General features: G+C 43.6%; 1 protein-coding gene across 4 annotated transcripts in view; it reads right to left on the bottom strand.

Moving 5' to 3' along the window:
- wdpcp (WD repeat containing planar cell polarity effector) overlaps positions 1–21112 on the bottom strand; it is a 115411-nt gene that overhangs the window by 51167 nt on the left and 43132 nt on the right. For all 4 annotated transcript variants that reach the window (XM_078405698.1, XM_078405701.1, XM_078405697.1 and 1 more), the window contains 3 exons: positions 18432–18546; positions 16744–16877; positions 7059–7250 (listed from right to left, as the gene is read on the bottom strand). In XM_078405698.1, coding sequence (XP_078261824.1) covers positions 7059–7250; positions 16744–16877; positions 18432–18546 — 441 coding nt within the window. The remainder of the gene's footprint in view (positions 1–7058; positions 7251–16743; positions 16878–18431; positions 18547–21112) is intronic.

Below are 21112 nucleotides of genomic sequence, written 5' to 3'. Positions count from 1 at the left end.
CCAGAGTGCTTAAGGAAGTAGCCTCAGAAATAGTGGATGCATTAGTGATAATTTTTCAAAACTCTTTAGATTCTGGAGTAGTTCCTGAGGATTGGAGGGTAGCTAATGTAACCCCACTTTTTAAAAAGGGAGGGAGAGAGAAAACGGGGAATTATAGACCAGTTAGCCTAACATCGGTAGTGGGGAAAATGCTAGAGTCAGTTATTAAAGATGTGATAGCATCACATTTGGAAAGTGGTGAAATCATCGGACAAAGTCAGCATGGATTTATGAAAGGCAAATCATGCCTGACAAATCTTATAGAATTTTTCGAGGATGTAACTAGTAGAGTGGATAAGGGAAAACCAGTCGATGTGTTATATCTGGACTTTCAGAAGGCCTTCGACAAGGTCCCACATAGGAGATTGGGGTACAAACTTAAAGCACACGGTATTGGGGGTTCAGTGTTGAGGTGGATAGAGAATTGGTTGGCGGACAGGAAGCAAAGAGTAGGAATAAACGGGTCCTTTTCGGAATGGCAGGCAGTGACTAGTGGGGTACCGCAAGGCTCAGTGCTGGGACACCAGTTATTTACAATATATATTAATGATTTGGACGAGGGAATTGAATGCAATATCTCTAAGTTTGCGGATGACACGAAGCTGGGTGGCAGTGTTAGCTGCGAGGAGGATGCTAGGAGGCTGCAGAGTGACTTGGATAGATTAGGAGAGTTGGCAAATGCATGGCTGCTGCAATATAAAGTGGATAAATGTGAGGTTATCCACTTTGGCGACAAGAACAGGAAAGCAGAGTATTACCTGAATGGTGGCCAATTAGGAAATGGGGAGATGCAACGTGACCTGGGTGTCATGGTGCACCAGTCATTGAAAGCAAGCGTGCAGATGCAGCAGGCAGTGAAGAAAGCGAATGGTATGTTGGCATTCATAGCAAGAGGATTTGAGTATAGGAGCAGGGAGGTTCTGCTGCAGTTATGCAGGGCCTTGGTGAGACCGCACCTGGAGTATTGTGTACAGTTTTGGTCTCCTAATCTGAGGAAAGACATTCTAGCCTTAGAGGGAGTACAGAGAAGGTTCACCAGATTGATCCCTGGAATGGCAGGACTTTCATATGAAGAAAGACTGGATAGACTAGGCTTATACTCGCTGGAATTTAGAAGACTGAGGGGGGATCTTATTGAAACATATAAAATTCTTAAGGGGTTGGAGAGGCTAGATGCAGGAAGATTGTTCCCGATGTTGGGGAAGTCCAGAACCAGGGGTCACAGCTTAAGGATAAGGGGGAAGTCTTTTAGGACCGAGATGAGAAAACATTTCTTCACACAGAGAGTGGTGAGTCTGTGGAATTCTCTGCCACAGAAGGTAGTTGAGGCCAGTTCATTGGCTATATTTAAGAGGGAGTTAGATGTGGCCCTTGTGGCTAAAGGGATCAGGGGGTATGGAGAGAAGGCAGGTACAGGTTACTGAGCTGGATGATCAGCCATGATCATATTGAATGGCGGTGCAGGCTCGAAGGGCCGAATGGCCTACTCCTGCACCTATTTTCTATGTTTCTATGTTAAGAATAAGGGGTAGGCCATTTAGAACGGAGATGAGGAAAAACTCTTTCAGTCAGAGAGTTGTAAATCTGTGGAATTCTCTGCCTCAGAAGGCAGTGGAGGCCAATTCTCTGAATGCATTCAAGAGAGAGCTAGATAGAGCTCTTAAGGATAGCGGAGTCAGGGGGTATGGGGAGAAGGCAGGAACGGGGTACTGATTGAGAATGATCAGCCATGATCACATTGAATGGCGGTGCTGGCTCGAAGGGCCGAATGGCCTCCTCCTGCAGCTATTGTCTATTGTCCCTCAGAAGCACCGTTCAAGTACACAGCATTGGCTTCCTTTCTTGAGCAAATGACATTGAACTTTACCTCCTCAGCACTTCTCTTAAACCTTTCAGGACCTCTGAATTATCATTGATACAAAAAGCTGGAGTAACTCAGCAGGCCAGGCAGCATCTCTGGAGAGGAGGAATGGGTGACATTTCAGGTCGAAACCCTTCTGACTTTGAATTATCAATCAGTGTATAGGACACTCCAGACTGCATCAACAGAATGAAATAATGACTTTGATCAAAGTTACTCACTTCAAACTCTGCTATTAAGTAAATCTGCTCCTTCATTATTGATTCCATCTCTCTCACTTTCAACTGAAACTAAATGAATTGTTCCCAGTCTGATGTCATGTGCAATTGTGAGTGAGCTTTGAACCTTAAATATTCAACATCATTGATTTCCACTTCCACAGTGTCACCTGACTGCAGTGTTACTTCTGTCTTCCTGCTGCAGAAATCCCCGCTCGTGCCTGTAACTCCAGGATCCACAGCAAATCCCTGCTCATGTCTGCAACTACAGGCTGCACTGCAAATCCTCACTCATGCCTGCAACTCCAGGGTCCACTGCATGCTCTCCTGGGGGGCTTTCCTTCTGCTACTCTCCTAAACTTCAGGCCATTCAAAATTTGACACTTTGAGACTTGCAAAGAATTCCCTTCACCCATGACACTTCAATGGATTTTGTTCTCCAACTATTTAATTAAACTGTAGACACAAAATGCTGGAGTAACTCAGCGGGACAGGCAGCATCTCTAGAGAGAAGGAATGGGAAGGAATGGATAGAAGAAATTGTTCTGAAATGCCAACATGTGACCAAACTGTCATCTTGGGGAACTGAAAGATACATCACCACTCGGCCCGGTTTTCCATTCCCTTGAGGTGCCCAGTGGACAAACACTGTGCTCATTATACTGCCCTCTCTCAGTACAAGTGTCAATCCGTGGTAGCTGCTTCAATCACCAGCTGAGGTAGCACATTCCACAATTTCACACTTCTCTTGTACTCCAACTTTGGCAATATTGCCTCAGTTTAGAAAGTATTGAAAGAATCCTTTTTAACAGACGTGAAAATGTTAGAGTAATGGCATCAGAACCCTAGAATGTACCCTGGGACAGCAATGGCTGAGTGATCACCTACACAGACTCATGAGGTGCCGGTCCACCCATGGACAGTACTTTGACTCTCTAGAAAAACTTCCTGGTTGGAACGGCAAAAGTGGAAACATAGTGTGAATGTAACAGCTAGTACATGAATCGATTATCAGCCCCCACCAGCCTCTGTTGTGCTCATCAGATGGGAATCATTACAATTTCCTTCTGTACTTAGTAAAGGATGCAGCAAAGTGACCTGGGGCATCCAATGCAAACCAGTGGACTGCCTGCTGTGTTAAATGATGTCCAATATTCAGGTAGAGCATACCAGAAATTGGTGGGAAAAATGAGCACATCAAGGGGGTTTTATGTGAAGGGAGTTAGAAACATGGAAACATAGACAATAGGTGCAGGAGTAGGCCATTCGGCTCTTCAAGCCAGCACCGCCATTCAATATGATCATGCCTGATCATCTAAAATCAGTACCCCGTTCCTGCTTTTCCCCCCATATCCCTTGATTCATTTAGCTCGAAGAGCTAGATCTAACTCTCTTGAAAACATCCAGTGAATCAGCCAGATTCACAACTCTCTGGATGAACAAGCTTTTCCTCGTCTCAGTCCTAAATGGCCTACCCCTTATTCTTAAACTGTGAGTAGACAGAAAATGCTTGAGTAGCTCAGCGAGTCAGGCAGCATCTCTGGAGAAAAGGAATGGGTGACGTTTTCGGTCGAGACCCTCAGACTTTCTGGACTCCCCCAACATTGAGAACATTTTTCCTGCATCTAGCCTGTCCAATCCTTTACGAATTTTATATGTTTCTATAAGATCCCCTCTCATCCTTCTAAACTCCAGTGAATACAAGCCCAGTCGACCCATTCTTTCATCATATGTCAGAAAATAGGAGAGAGATGAAAAGAGATGAGATGATTTACGAATGAGTGGAGGAGGTGGAAGAGCTTGTAAGGTAAGAGAAGAGCAACCCAAAGCGCCATGACACCAGCACTAGCCCGTGACTCTGATGAATGCTACTGTTATTGAGCTGGTCACCAAGTACTGGCAGTCCAAAACATCTGCACACATAAATAGCCATGGTTAGAGCTAACACAACTGCAGTGGATGAACACTGCTGCAAGACTTTCATTGTATCTGTACCTCACTGTGCTTGCATCTGTCAATAAACTCGACTTTGCTTGACTACTTTCCCCACACGTGGCATTTATGATTACGTAACTTCTCCAACACTGACAAGAAAGATGCGAGTATAAATAGAGCCCGTCAAAGCTGAAACGTTACTGAAAGTATTAAATCAGAGAAACGTAGGGGGTCTTGTACAACAATCCCTTTTCTAATGAGGCTGTGTGCAATCATAGGCCACAAAATCTTCATGGGCATCAAGTCAAGTATTGGTTCTCTTATCCTTTGACTTAAACAATTGATTATTCACAAAAACAATGACAGTGACAAGCATGAGAGAGGACTTAATCTGCAATAGACATAAGACAATAGGTGCAGGAAGAGGCCATTCGGCCCTTCTATTCAGCACCACCATTCAATGTGATCATGGCTGATCATCCACAATCAGTACCCCATTCCTGCCCTCTCCCCATACCCCCTGACTCCACTATCATTAAGAGCTCTATCTAACTCTCTCTTGAAAGCATCCAGAGAATTGGCCTCCACTGCCTTCTGAGGCAGAGAATTCCACAGATTCACAGCTGAGTGCAGCACTTCAGAAAAGACCAAACAACATAGCAAGGGGGATGCTGGAGTAACTCAGTGGGACATGCAGCATCTCTGGAGAGAAGGAATGGGTGATATTTAGGGTCGAGACCCTCAGAATCAAAGAAAGATATGTGCAGGAGTAGGCCATTCGGCCCTTCGAGCCAGCACAGCCATTCAATATGATCATGGGTGATCATCTAAAATCAGTACCCCGTTCCTGCTTTCTCCCCATATCCCTTGATTCTGTTAGCCCTAAGAGCTAAATCTAACTCTCTTCAAAACATCCAGTGAATTGGCCTCCACTGCCTTCTGCGGCAGAGAATTCCACAGATTCACAACTCTCTGGGTGAAGAGGTATTTCCTCATCTCAGTTCTAAATGGCCTACCCCTTATTCTTAAACTGTGACCCCTGGTTCTGGACTCCCCCAACATCAGGAACATTTTTCCTGCATCTAGCCTGTCCAATCCATTAAGAATTTTATATGTTTCTATAAGATCCCCTCTCATTCTTCTAAATTCCAGTGAATACAAGCCCAGTCGACCCATTCTTTCGTCATATGTCAGTCCCGCCATCCCAGGAATTAACCTCATGAACCTTCACTGCACTCTCTCAATAGCAAGAATGTCCTTCCTCAAATTAGGAGACCAAAATTGCATACAATACTCCAGGTGCTGTCTCACCAGGGCCCTGTACAACTGCAGTAGGACGTCCTTGCTCCTAAACTCAAATCCTCTCGCAATGAAGGCCAACATGCCATTAGCTTTCTTCACTGCCTGCTGCACCTGCATGCTTACTTTCAGTGACTGATGTACAAGCACACCCAGGTCTCGTTGCACCTCCCCTTTTCCTAATCTGACATCATTCAGATAATAATCTGCCTTCCTGTTCTTGCCACCAAAGTGAATAACCTCACATTTATCCACATTATACTGCATCTGCCATGCATCTGCCCACTCACACAACCTATCCAAGTCACCCTGCAGCCTCATAGTATCCTCCTCGCAGTTCACACTGCCACCCAGCTTTGTGTCATCCGCAAACTTGGAGATGTTACATTTAATTCCCTCGTCTAAATCGTTAATATATATTGTAAATAATTGGGGTCCCAGCACCGTGCCTTGCGGCACTCCATGAGTCTTCTGACCCGACCCATCACCCATTCCTTCTCTCCAGATGCTGCCTGTCCCGCTGAGTTACTCCAGCAGTTTGTGTCTATCTTTGGTTTAAACCAGCATCTGCAGTTCCTTCATACAACATAGCAAGTTTATATATAAAGAAAAATACACCTTAGGCTTGGAACCTTAAGGAGTTACATAAAATCATTATTTAAAAACCTAACAAGTAGGTTTTAATGTGTTTGCAAGCCTGGGCCCAATTTGCTGTTAAAGTCACGCATCAGTCCTATTATTCTAAAACAAAAAAAGAGAGTAAAATTGTACACATCAAAATATATACTGGCAGAAAATATGTGGCATAGTTAAAAAAACAAAATATGATTATTTTATCATAATTATACAAAATATTAATTTGTAAAAACCAAGCAAAGCACCTCAAAGCAACAATATTTATCGAATTGTTTAGTCATTTCAATTTTCCGCATCCTTTGCATGGCTATTGCAGCAAGGTCCATGAAGAACAGACACCCGAGCACATGATCATTTCAGACGACAGATCCCAAGTAGAAAATTGGCTTAACTTACAGTTTGAAAATACAACAAAGGAATAAATATGCTTGAAAGATTGAAGCCTCTGGTTCCCCAAACAAAAAATCGAGAATTGATTTATTTCAGGGTACGTTAATCAAAACAGCTCATTTGATTTTACACTGTAGCACATAAAATGAATAATGCTTTCACCATAACAATGTTTCATGTGAGCATGAACAAAACCAAACTTATCAATGATTACAAATATAATGTAAACAAAATCAAAATTGTCAAGGTGCAATGTAGGTACAGAAGCAGATTTATATCCACTGCGTTTGGTTGTAATTGGTGTCCATAGTCATTGGGCTGATCTCACTTAGTGGTCTCTTCCAGCATCGAATACAGTGATGTAATCTGCCGCCAAACTAGGGATGAAAGTTTCAGACTGGAAACTTTTATCAAATATCTAGGCCCTTTAGGACTGAGATGAGGTGAAACTTTTTTGTCCAGAGAGTTGTGAATCTGTGGAATTCTCTGCCACAGAAGGCAGTGGACTCCAATTCACTGGATGTTTTCAAGAGAGTTAGATTTAGCTCTTAGGGTTAAAGGAATCAAAGGATATGGGGAAAAAACAGGAACGGGGTACTGTTTTGAGATGACCACTAATAAATTTTGTAAACAGCACCTTAAACCATACACAAACAGAAACATGAGATAAATGCATGTACCTCAAGTTTGCCGTTCGTGCAGTTTAACAGCACCACATTGGCACGGTCCCTTTCATGGGCCACTGGGAACCAGGGCCAGCCATCTGCATCAGCTGTTTGCCACCAACAAATTGCCATGTCTTGCACACAGTTGATGGCCAAGTGGCGTTCCACCCTCCGGCCTGTCGGCCCAGGCAAATCAAGGTAAGAAATCTACAAACAAATAAACATTTATATCAAAATCTATTCCCTGGAGTTATATTTAATATTTGGGAAAAAAAAAGAATTTTCCCCCACTTTATTTCCATTTGATCAATGTTGTTTCTTCAGCGTTCTGGGGAATGGAGCCACATCTCACCATCCAGTGGGCACCTGGTGGAGCCACATCTCACAATCCAGTGGGCACCTGGTGGAGCCACATCTCACCGTCCAGTGGGCACCTGGTGGAGCCACATCTCACCATCCAGTGGGCACCTGGTGGAGCCACATCTCACCATCCAGTGGGCACCTGGTGGAGTCACATCTCACCATCCAGTGGGCACCTGGTGGAGCCACATCTCATTGTCCAGTGGGCACCTGGTGGAGCCACATCTCACCATCCAGTGGGCACCTGGTGGAGCCACATATCACCATCCAGTGGGCACCAGCACCTGGCCCGTCACCATCATCCTTCAGGAGATTCAAGTGCTCACCCATACACCTCTACAATGCTGTCTGCAACTCTGCCCCCACCTCTCTCTGGTATTGCGATCCAGGCACTCATTGTACTCATTACACTCTGGCTGAAGGCCCTCTGCTTGCCCTTTTTTTCCCCCAAGATGGAAAAATCAAACACTAGTGGGCATGGCCTTCAGGAGAGGGGTTGGTGGTGGAGGCAGATACGACGGGGGGCAATCAAGCGTTTTTTTTGATGGGCACAGGGATATGCAGGGAATGGAGGGATGTGGATTATGTGCAGGCTGATAAGAGTTGGTCTTGGCATCATGTTCGGAACAGACATCGTGGGCCGAAGTGCCTGGTCCTGTCCTGTACTGTTCTACATTCTACCCTAAATATAGGGCCTCAAATGTTGCTCACTTCTGATAAGGGGAAAAGATTCCTGCAAGTCAAGCTATATATTCCAGAAACAAAATGTAGGTTTTAATATACAAAATCCATCAGTATTATTAGTGAAAAAAAAGAGCTTTACTGATCTTAGGAAATATTATGTTGTTATAATAGTGACAACATAAGCAGTAAATTTGAAATAATATATATTTTCTTTTTCTCTTATTCCCTACCCTTCTTCCTACAAATAAAGAAATGTTGAGAACATTATTAAAATACAAACAGTGAATCATCTGTGTGTCACATGAAAAATTGTCCTGTAACCTACCTAAGGAATTAATAGAGTTTGATAGCAAGAAAAAAACCCAGCATCTTGCCATTTCTGGTCAGTAATAATCAAATCATTTTCTGAGGATTAACCATACTGCTAAGCCCACTGGACCAGGCACTCAGACAGGGCAGGGGTTCCTCTTATCAGGGAAATGCTTCTGGAGCTCGCTTCACGAGAGGATAGATTGCTTTTATATTCCTGTCTGGGAAGCAACAAAGCAGGATTCCAGTAATGCGATAATGCCAGAGACAGAGTGCACACGGTGTTCACAACCCATGCATTTATGTGTTGTATTTACCAAATAATCGTGCTCATCCAAATTTGATCTCACCACTTGTCTCAGGCCATTATAACAGGGTTAATGCTGAAAATCCTTTGCTGCGTTTATGCAGTCAGAGGTCTTCCCCATTCAGTCAGATTATTGCTTTCAGAAGCCTTGAACACACATCAGGAAAAATGGTAGACAAACATTTGATGCTGTCCACCTACCCAGACATTTCAAAGCTTTCAACTCATACTGTGCTAGTTATCTAAACCAATTCACTGTTCTATTCCTACACAGATCTTATCCCAACTGCTTGAATTTTCTTGGTACAATGATGTTGAATAAGCTTTCCACCTGACGGACAGAGGAAGGATTAGCATGATTACATCTCCACACACCACCAATTATTCAAGTCCAATTATACAACGACATTCGTCATTAAAAAGAAAAGATTTAATTATTAAAATTGTAGAGAATTATAATCAAAAAATGTGACAAAGTCTCAAAAAACTTAACATTTACTAAAATACTATTCAGTTTTGATTATTCAAATTTGTGAAGAGCAGATTATTAAAACTGATTAATTTAATACACAATTAAGGAACAAATACAAGTGATTTTGGTAACTTCCAATTCAATATCATATGAATAGACAATAGACAATAGGTGCAGGAGTAGGCCATTCAGCCCTTCGAGCCAGCACCGCCATTCAATGCGATCATGGCTGATCACTCTCAATCAGTACCCCGTTCCTGCCTTCTCCCCATACCCCCTCACTCCGCTATCCTTAAGAGCTCTATCCAGCTCTCTCTTGAAAGCATCCAACGAACTGGCCTCCACTGCCTTCTGAGGCAGAGAATTCCACACCTTCACCACTCTCTGACTGAAAAAGTTCTTCCTCATCTCCGTTCTAAATGGCCTACCCCTTATTCTTAAGCAGACCCACTAACCAATCCAAGCGATGTTTAATCAGAATATCAACACGTGCTCAAATATATACAGAAGCTGGTCCCATGTACAACTCTCCATATCAACGTGTGATTTCCCAAGAGGCATACTGTGGTGGAAGTTCAAGGTACAGGGCAGAGATACATTATTGGGCCGGATGCACACTACAAACGAGAGGCGGTCCATTAAAACTGCAAGTTTCAACAAATATTAAATCTTAACACAATGCATGAATAAATAAAACGCACATCCATGGCCCATGCATGTAAACACACATCCATGGCCCATGCATGTAAACACACATCCATGGCCCATGCATGTAAACACACATCCATGGCCCATGCATGTAAACACACATCCATGGCCCATGCATGTAAACACACTTCCATGGCCCATGCATGTAAACACACATCCATGGCCCATGCATGTAAACACACATCCATGGCCCATGCAGGAATAAATAAAGCACACGTCCATTCCCCATGCGCGAGCGGTGGGAAGACCCGACATAAGCCCTGCCCTTTGTTGTTCTTCTCCACCATGCTGATTCTGGTGCGGGGCAGGATGGTCCAGGATTGGGCAGGTAGGGTTGTGCTTTGTCCCAATATCAAATTAGTACACAACCCAAACATGTTCTGCCCATGACCAGACCAGACCAGACCAGACCAGACCAGACCAGACCAGACCAGACCAGACCAGACCAGACCAGACCAGACCAGACCCAGGCACAATTAATTATACTGTTCTCCCTAAACCTGACCAGACACATACAGTGGGAACGCACAGGCCTTGCCTAGCGTAGCCAGACTACAACAAGGGCTGCCAAATTTTAAAAAGCACGTTTTGTTAAAGTGTGTAACAGCTGTAATCTTCCTGCTCTTAGTTTGAAAATACTCCTATTTTACAAATAAAAATGACCAGATCAAGCTGGTAATAATCAAATCAATTTCTGAGAATCAAGGTAATGGCATATTGCCCTTCATTGCGAGAGGATTTGAGTTCAGGAGCAAGGAGATCCTACTGCAGTTTTACAGGGCCCTGGTGAGACCACATTTGGAGTATTGTGTGCAATTTTGGTCACCTAATTTGGGGGAGGATATTATTGCTATTGAGGGAGTGCAGCGTAGGTTCACCAGGTTAATTCCCGGGATGGCGGGACTGTCATATGATGAAAGAATGTGTCGACTGGGCTTGTATTCACTGGAATTTAGAAGGATGAGAGGGGATCTTATAGAAACATATACAATTCTTAAAGGATTGGACAGGCTAGATGCAGAAAAAATGTTTCCCATGTTGGGGGAGTCCAGAACCAGGGATCATAGTTTAAGAATAAGGGGTAGGCCATTTAGGACTGAGATGAAGATTTTTTTTTTCGCCCAGAGTTGTGAATCTGTGGAATTCTCTGCCACAGAAGGCAGTGGAGGCCAATTCACTGGATGTTTTCAAGAGAAAGTTAGATTTAGCTCTTCGGGCTAACGGAATCAAGGGATATGGGGGAAAGGCTGAAGCAGTGGCCGCCCAATAAGAGAGAACAAAGGTCTTGGTAGCATATAAGGATGGATGACTGGACCCAAGGTGTAAAAGGACGAAGCGAAGGCTGAGATGAAACCCGAGGACCATCAAGAGAAGGTAGCAACAGAAGAATTGGATCCAAGGATTCACAAAAGGATTGCTACCTGATTTCTACCCCTTCCATTTCTTCTTACCAACCGGGTTTCTCAATTGGCAATCATCCTCGTGGACCTTCCATCTCACACTTAATCTGCTCCTCATTCTAAGATTTAAAATCCAAAAATCTTTCTTTTCCTGTTCCAGAGCTGTCAACTTTAGAGCTGGTCTCCTCCGTTTTCTACATTAGAAAGATTGAATCCATTGTGTTCAGCGTATCGGCCGCTGCAACTCTCTTTCCTTTGACCTCTAACTGAAATAGTCCAATGTTCCGCTGGATGATCTTCTACCTCTCACCCACTGCAAACACAAATACTCCCACCACTTTGCTACCAGGAATACAATTCACAAGAAGACTCATGCACTCACTACCTTTACATTGGCTCCCAGTTCAGCAATGCCTCACCGTTACAAGATTTCGCCTATACCTGTTCTTCCCATTTCTGTAATGTTCTCTGCTCTGCAACCTGAGGATATTTCTCAGCAACTCCAATTCAGTCTCACAGAGTGCTGGAGTTCCCAACCCAAACGTCACCTATCCATGTTCTCCACAGATGCTGCCTGACCTGCTGAGTTACTCCAGCACTCTGTGAAACGTCACCTATCCATGTTCTCCACAGATGCTGCTTGACCCGCTGAGTTACTCCAGCACTCTGTGAAACGTCACCTATCCATGTTCCCCACAGATGCTGCCTGACCCCCTGAGTTACTCCAGTATTTTGTGTCGATCCAATTCAGGCCTCTTGACATACCATTGGTTACTACGTTTCAGCTGGATTTCCCCATAAATGTTACGGCCACTTTTCCCCTTTAAGACTCTGTAACAATCTCCATTTTGGTCAATCTTATTATCTCTGAGGTGGATTGTTTACAAGTTGTTGAATTGGTGTTGCAGCAGAGACTGGGATAGCTTGTTTTGTATCTTCACTGGAAGGCCCATTGCCTTGCATGCCTCAGTGAACAAGTCGATGATGGCAGAGAAATCAACCTGGAGGCATTGCAAGTACTGTATGGATTCATAGCTTTATGAATATAGTTGGAGTGACCGTCGGTCTGAGTGGAGGGACTTGCATTGAACTGTCTGACGTTTGCCGTAAGCTGCAGCATGGCACATTGAATGGTCTGACGTTTGCCGTAAGCTGCAGCATGGCACATTGAACGGTCTGACGTTTGCCATAAGCTGCAGCATGGCACATTGAGCGGTCTGACGTTTGCCATAAGCTGCAGCATGGCACATTGAGCAGTGCCGGGTGACAGATACAGCCTTGGTTGACTCCAGTCCACACGGAGGCCACTTGTACACCTATTGGTTAAATCATGACATACATGCCATGGCATGGCAGAAGAAAGATTGGGAATATTTCTGAGGCCAGCCAAATTTGGGAAGGATTCCCAATACCCTCTCTGCTGTCAGTGACAAAGGCTTTTGCATGGCCTTGTACAATGGCTGATGCCGTTCTCTACAACTTTATTTGTACTTGTTATGTGGTGAAGATCATATCCACTGCATTTCTTGAGGGATAGAATCTTTAATACAATGCAGGACTAGCTTTATGGTTATTACAATCAGTGTCTCCAAGGTCCTTCAGATTCCTCGCCGTTGCTGATTAGGTGGAGACGGATGTGAATCTGGGCCGGGGATGCAGTAGACTCCAAACGTTGCCAATTTCTTGCTGGCATAATGCCTTTTCAACCGATACTGACTGGATGGAGAAACTGTTCTTTAACCTTTGTGCTCCTGCACATAGTCTAGAATTTCCATGTCATTGCTGACCTTTGTTGTGCCAATGAGCGACGCATCCTGGAATAAATCACCTCCAGTTCACATCATTGCACCAGTGGCCACCTCTCTCCATTCAGTAGAGCTGACTGAGATCCAGCATAGTATTCAGTGCACACGTGTCTGCATTGAGAAACTGCTTTCATGCATTTCCACTAATTGTGACCTGCACAATGAGTTGAAAAGTCATGTCTACAGTGCAGTTAAAATGATGAAAGCTAATGTTGAACTGCAAGTAAGTATATTTATAGGTACAGCCTTTAAAACTACGTGGTCAAATAAAATTGCTATCACCACATGCATTTGACTAACAAGCTGTTCAGATGTAAAGCGTTTGAGAAACAGTCGCCTCTCCTTACTGGCTTTGCTGCATGTATGCACCTAAACAGTAAAGATACACCGATCAGCCAAAACATTATGACCACTGACAGGCGAAGTGAATAACATTGATTATCTTGTTACAATGGCAACTATCAAGGGGTGGGATATATTAGGCAGCAAGTGAACTGTCAGTTCTTGAAGTTGATGTGTTGGATGCAGGAGAAATGGGCAGGAGTAAAGACCTGAGCGACTTTGACAAGGGCCAAATTGTTATGGCCAGACGACTGGGTCAGAGCATCTCTGAAACGGCAAGGCTTGTGGGGTGTTCCCGGTCAGCAGTGGTGAGTACCGACCGACAGTGGTCCGAGGAGGGTCAAATCACAAACCGGCGACAGACAGGGTGTTGGGCGCCCAAGGCTCATCGATGCGCGAGGGCAACGAAGGCTATCCCTTCTGGTCCGAACCGACAGAAGGTCGACTGTGGCACAAGTCACAGAAAATGTTAATGGTGGTGACGGGAGGAATGTGTCACAATACACAGTGCATTGCACCCTGCTGCGTATGGGGCTGCACACGGAGGACCAACAGCATATTAGGCAGGTGGTCATAATGTTTTGGCTCATCAGGTCATAATGTTTTGGCTGATCGGTGTATGTTAACTGCACAGCAGGGATGAGCAGGGGCTTGGCACATAACTGGAAAAAAAACCCTAATCACTATCCACCTATCACTTACCAGGCTGTGTGCTTTCCACTCCTCCCAAACACAGTCAGTCTGAAGAAGGGTCCCGAGCTGAATATATATCCCTATCAGGGCCGTCTTAACGCATGGGCCTGATGGGCACTTGCCCGGGGCCCCACGAGCATAGGGGCCCCATGCTGATCTGTGTATGTTAAGTGACTTGCAATAAATAAATACTACTTTAAAAATGTAGGTTCAATAAGTGCTTTTTTCGCAACATTTTCCATCACGAAGTGCTTCTCACAGCAATCTGTAAGTGCTTTTCGCAACAATGTAGCACCCTAAGTCCATCGCTAAGTGCTTTTCGGTAAGTGCTTTTCGCCGGCACGACAGGGGGGGGGGGCTGGTAGGGAAAGGGGGGTGGGGGAGAGTAACGGTAGGGGCCCCAGTACACTGCTTTGCCCGGGGGCCCATAATGCTGTAAAAACGGCCCTGATCCCTATCCATGTTCTCCCAGAGGTGCTGTCTAGCTCGCTGAATTACTCCGGCACTTTGTGTCATTTTTTGTAATCCAGCATCTGCAGTTCCTTATTGCTACATGTCTCTTAAGCTACCTCTGCTCTCAAAGTATTACAATTTTCAGCTATCAACTTAAGATTTCAACTCACACTGTAATGCTGAGAAATTCTTGAATATTATTGAAATATTGAATGTGAAAGATCTTGAGTAGCTATCATAACAATATTAACGGTGATCAAATTTAAACATTAAATAAATCTTATATGACAAATAATATTAATGAATCGTCTAATTCCCCGGTTTCCCAGTAGGATTACTCAATAATTAGCAGGCTCAGACAGGAAGGTCCAGATCCAATCTTTGATTATGTTGAGTTAATTGCCATGAGTTGAGACATGTCATCCAACACTGTTGATAATGGAACCTCCCAGGTCCCAATGCAGTACTCCCTGTGTCTGTCAGGCACGACACAATACTCTCCCACCAATATTACCATAATGTCAAAGCGTAAAGACTCACACACTACCAGCATTCCTACAGTATAACAGCAATTCCTCTCTCTGCAGGAAAACATCGCCTGTACTAACTGAAGCATAAACATTATCACATCCATCTGATGAGGCAATCAACCACATTTATTGTGTCTGATGAAAGGTCTTGACCCTAAACTTCACCTATCCACGTTCTGCAGACATGCTGCCTGACCCACTGAGTTATTCCAGTACTTTGTGTCTTTTTTCATTTATTGTACCTTCCTGTCCAAAGTATTCACAGGGAAATTTCCATATTTCCAATTTCTTTTCACACTGCATGGAATCCGAAACTAAAGATATAAAGGTGGTCTCCTTGACAGTACAGAAGGAAGGTTAGGCTTGTCCATACTGCCTAAAGCTAGGTAACAGTGACTGTACAGTCAATTATACTGCATCTTTCACAGCCTCAAAATCAAAGGCACAGAGTGATGAAAAACGAAGAAATCCGAGGTGACACCTGCGTATTTCAAAAAGGGCCTTGACACAACGAAGCAGAGAAGCCCATGTTAATATTCAAGGTGCAGACTGTCAGGTCATGGAAAAGGACAAGTGTTTTGGGAGGTAAGGGCACCATCCTGAGCTGGTCTTTAACTGACTGGCATATCTTCTTATAATGGAAATGCCATGTCTGGATTGGATTGCCTCAGCTTCTTAGATGTGGACAGCAGATCATTTTGGAAGATCACTGCTTCTAAAATTTACGAAGTAAAATCAGCTTTTTTCCAAACAGCTCATTCCCACAATGGGACATGGGAAAAAGGGAACACTGAATGGTCAGTTTTAATACCCATTTCATTTTGAACGGTAGTGAAACTCTCTGCTGAAACGTTACCTTCCTCTCATGATTAGTTAGCTCATGGCCACACACACACCGAGTGGACAACCAACTACTTGCTCCAGTTTGAATTGTGAGGCTGCCATTATTATGCCCCGGGCTGCATCCAGAGTTTGGGTGCACACCTTGCCTATCGAGCAACACCACACTCCCACAGATCATACTGGGGGATCTAACAAACCTGGGATGTCCCATCCACCTACTGACTCCTGCCACTCCACCAAACAGGAGGTACCCAAGGCACTAGGTAAACGTTGTCCCAGAGTATTCCATCTACCTCCTTCTCTGCCTGCATTCCACCTCTACCATATCAACCCCATCTACAACTCCATGCACCCTTGGGACATGTGTATCACACTGGGACATTGATTCCACTTTATGCACCAATAGTGGACCGACTGAAGACTGACATTCATGTTTGAAACAGAAGCAATGCTTTGCCTGGACAATGTCCCTGGTGGGACCTGTAGAAGATTGCTGTCATGGTCAGAGCACTGGCAACGACTGGCCTACTGGACATTAACCATGATTCTCAAACATCACATCCCTCTTGCACTGGGCGGGTCTGTGGAGAAATCAGTTCCTTGATTGCTCTGAAACCTGATTAATACAGTATTCCTGCTGCACACCATCGCAACTAAGCTAGTTTCAATTGGGGAAAGTATTTCATTAGACGTTGTTATCTTCCTTGTGATTTTCTGGTGGCTTTCTGACGGGAGACAATAAGCAAATGAATTCATTTAGAATTAATAGCAAATATTCAAATAGTTGCACATACCTTAAGATCAGAAGTGGAAAGCTTTTCCATTCTTTTGTTGACATCTGGTGAACTTTGTTTCTTTGTAAACTGGACAAAGCAAAGTTTGCTGGTCTCCAAAAATGTTATGATCATAAATGTGTCTGCAAGTACCGCTGGACAAAGCCAAAAATATATAGAATTAAACCAGAACATTCACTCATTTTTTTCTTTGTTCTTCTACTCTGGCACATGTTATTTTATCAAATGTGAGACGATTTAATTATTAAAAAAATCTCTGGCAACAGTTCCTTGATGGTAATAGTGAATCAGCAATTAATTTCATCCTTCAGCCTTTGTGACATTAATAAGAAACCCCACCACTCTCTGAGCGAAGAAATTCCCCCTTTATGTCTGCCCCTTATTTACAGATTGGATGCCTGGTTGTAGACTCCTTAGCGAGGGGGAACATCCTCCTGACGTCCATTATATTGGGCATCCACAGACTTTTATAATGAGGTCACATATTGTAAACTCTTGAGAATGGAAGCCTAACCTATTGTCCAAGTGTATCCGGATCCACTCCCATCCTGTCCCGTCCCTGGCTTTACCTTTCTATTTGCTCCTTTCCCATTTCCCCCATTCACCATCCTCTCTACCTTTCACTCTCTGTGGAAATCTCTCTGTCTCCCACATAGAGAAAGCACTTTCACTCTCTACACAGGCCCTTTGGATCAAATTCCTCAAAAGTTCACGTTATTGGAGTAGAATTAAGCCATTTGGCCCATCGAGTCTACTCGGCCATTCAATCAAGGCTGATCTCCGCCTCCCAATTCCATTTTCATGCCTTCTCCCCATAACCCCTGACACCCGTTCCAATTGAGAATCTGTCTATCTCTGCCTTAAAAATACCCACTGACTTGGCCTCCACAGCCCTCTGTGGCAATGAGTTCCCCAGATTAACTACCCTCTGACTAAAGTTCCTCCTCACCTCCTTTCTAAAAGAGCGTCCTTTAATTCTGAGGCTGTGACCTCTGGTCCTAGACTCTCCCACCAGTGGAAACATCCTCTCCACATCCACTCTATCTATGCCTTTCATTATTCTGTAAGTTTCAATGAGGTCCCCCCTCATTCTTCTAAACTCCAGCGAGTACAGGCCCTAGTCTCATGTGACCTATGTAAATATTGGCAATACAAATTACACACCTATAACTACATTTCTATATTTCTGGCAAATTATCTTTTCTTTTCTTGTGGCAATTAAAAAAAACAGATTGGTTTGGAAGTGATTATAAAATCAATAATATTGCCTTGATATTTTTGGAAAAAAATTCACAAAAAATACCCGCAAGTCTTTTGTTAAATAGTCCTTGACATTTCATATACTACTTAAAAATCTAATAAAATAGTTTTTCTTTTGCAATTAAATTATAGTCTTATGAAAACTATTTGATAAGACTATTATGCTCCTGAATTGTTCATTACTGATACCTACATGACCTTTGGTACATTCAAAGAAAGGTGAAGCTTTCATAAACCGATTTAAAGTTTAAAATATGATATGGAAGCCCTGTGGATAACATATAATCATTATATGTTACCCAGATTATAAGCAAGGAAATACATTTTTACAAATCTCCAGTGTGAATAATTAATAAGCCTATCCTAACATCATTTTTCATCTTTCACTTCCCAATGCAAGACTTGCTTTCCACACTGGTTCTAGTTACCCTCATGGATGGTGTCCGACACAAGTTTCCCCACCAAGGTCCTGTCTATCAGAGCTTTCTCCAGATGTGGTCCACAAAGACTTAAAGAAACCAGCACACCTGAACCAAAGAAAAGCTGCAAGAAAGAAGGCATGATTTTACGTGCAGTTTTTGATCGCCTCATTCTCAACTGTTTATTTTATATAACCACAAAATGTTAAATAACCAACACTGATAAGTGATATTAAAGTTGGATTAACTCTGGGGGCTAGTGGAATCAAGGGATATGGGGAGAAGGCAGGCACGGGTTACTGATTGTGGATGGTCAGCCATGATCACAGTGAATGGTGGTGCTGGCTCGAAGGGCCAAATGGCCTCCTCCTGCACCTATTTTCTATGTTTCTATGTTTCAACTTGATACAAGTTGCTTCAATATTCTGATACAAAGCTAATTAATTTTAAATTTTGATAATAAAATGGTAAATAACCTCAAAATCCATTGGCCTGAGAATCAGACAATGATACATTATTGAGAAAAAAAACATTCTAAATTTACCATCTCCTACCTTCTGCCTGACTTACGGCGTGAGGAATAGTTATCATGTGTTCTGGCTCCTGGAAGGTTCCATGTCCAGGTTAGAAATTAAATCCATCCTAATTTCAGTCATAGAATGGCATAGAAGTCATAGAAACTGCTGCAATAAAAGTTGACACAATGTGCTTCTTCAGCCCGGAGAAGAGTCCCGACCCGAAGCGTCACCGGTCTACATTCTCCAGAGATGCTGCCTGACCTGCTGAGTCACTCCAACACACTGTCTTTTTTTGTAAATCAGCACCTGCAGTTCCTTGTGTCTGCACACACAGATGTTACCAGTGTTCTCATTATTTCCCACATCCTGCACTCCCGTTCCACACTGATATTTCCCTCTTGGAGCTGACAAACACGTGAATATGCCCAAAATATCATGACTACTGGCAAGTTGGCCAGACGCACTGTGGTAGAGTCAGGGAGGAACAAAACTCCAGCACTACTCCCAGCTCCAACTTGCATGTGTTTTCAGCATAGTTCCCTACTGGGTCACTGAAGTTACCCTGACATTTGTCATACCACTTCCCTAATATTTTGTACATTTACTTGTAATTTAAGTGTATTTCTCCTAAAACCTGTTCTAACTTCAGTTCATTCTTTGACTTGAGGAATTTTCAGTCATTGTTCAAGAGACGAAGTCATATTTGTTCTTTCTTCCTCTCCAAAATTTCCCCTCTCAGTTATTCATTTTCATAAATTAATCTTCATAGATTGATTCACCAGATTGATCCCTGGGATGGCGGGACTTACATATGAGGAAAGACTAGATAGACTGGGCTTGTACTCGCTGGAATTTAGAAGACTGAGGGGGGATCTTATAGAAACATATAAAATTCTTAAGGGGTTGGAGAGGCTAGATGCGGGAAGATTGTTCCCGATGTTGGGGGAGTCCAGAACCAGGGGTCACAGCTTAAGGATAAGGGGGAAGTCTTTTAGGACCGAGATGAGAAAACATTTCTTCACACAGAGAGTGGTGAGTCTGTGGAATTCTCTGCCACAGAAGGTAGTTGAGGCCAGTTCATTGGCTATATTTAAGAGGGAGTTAGATGTGGCCCTTTTTGCTAAAGGGATCAGGGGGTATGGAGAGAAGGCAGGTACAGGCTACTGAGCTGAATGATCAGCCATGATCATATTGAATGGCGGTGCAGGCTCGAAGGGCCGAATGGCCTACTCCTGCACCTATATTCTATGTTTCTATGTTTCTATGATTCCTGGGATGGCAGTTCTGACATATTAAGATAAATTGGAGACTAATATTAGAAAATAGAAGGCCACTCAGCCCCTCAAGACAGCCACGCCACAATACCACACTGTTGATCCCCCCCCACCCAAGTGTCATCTCTTCTTCCACGTTAGCTCCCTTCAATTCCCTGATCTTTCCAAAATGTATTACTTCCTCGTTAATACCTCCATTGATCTCTCATCCATAACCCCACGGCGTAGAGAATTCCAGAAATTCATCTCAATTTTAAATGACTGACCCACAATCTTGTAACCATGTCCCCTCAGTTGAGATTCATTCACGGGTGGAAATATCGCAAAATCAATCTTGTCATGCTCTCCCCGCCCCCACACCCCGAGGACCTTTTATGTTTCAATAAGATCACTCTGGATTCTTCTGAACTCCAAAGAATATCAATCTCCTGGAGGCGATCTCAGAGACTTACGACATTCTAACAGAATTGGGCAAACTGGAGACACGCAGTATGTTCACAGTGGTGGGGAAGACCAGGACCACAGGTCACAGTCCAAGGATGAGAGATAAGATTGAGAGTTCTTCTCTCCGAGTGGTGGACATGTGTTAATCTCTCCCACAGAGAATTACCTCAAAATAAAGCGGCTCACGTTTTTAATGAATTATCTGTAACTGTTGGCAACGTTTGAATTTCCTTGTACACAAACAATCACAATGTCCGAAACCTGCCATTAACAATTCACCGACACAAAAAGCTGGAGTAACTCAATGGGTCAGACAGCATCTCTGGAGAAAAGGAATAGGTGACGTTTCAGGTCGAGACCTTTCTTCAGACAATTCAGCACTGGTCGGAGATTGTGCCCAGACAGTGGACTCCTTGTGGAGATCAACCAGGTCCCACACTTTCACCATGAGAAA

This window comes from Rhinoraja longicauda, chromosome 9 (genome assembly GCF_053455715.1).
Source record: "Rhinoraja longicauda isolate Sanriku21f chromosome 9, sRhiLon1.1, whole genome shotgun sequence".
NCBI classification, from domain to species: Eukaryota; Metazoa; Chordata; class Chondrichthyes; order Rajiformes; family Arhynchobatidae; genus Rhinoraja; species Rhinoraja longicauda.
This window is presented reverse-complemented; position numbering and strand designations above follow the sequence as displayed.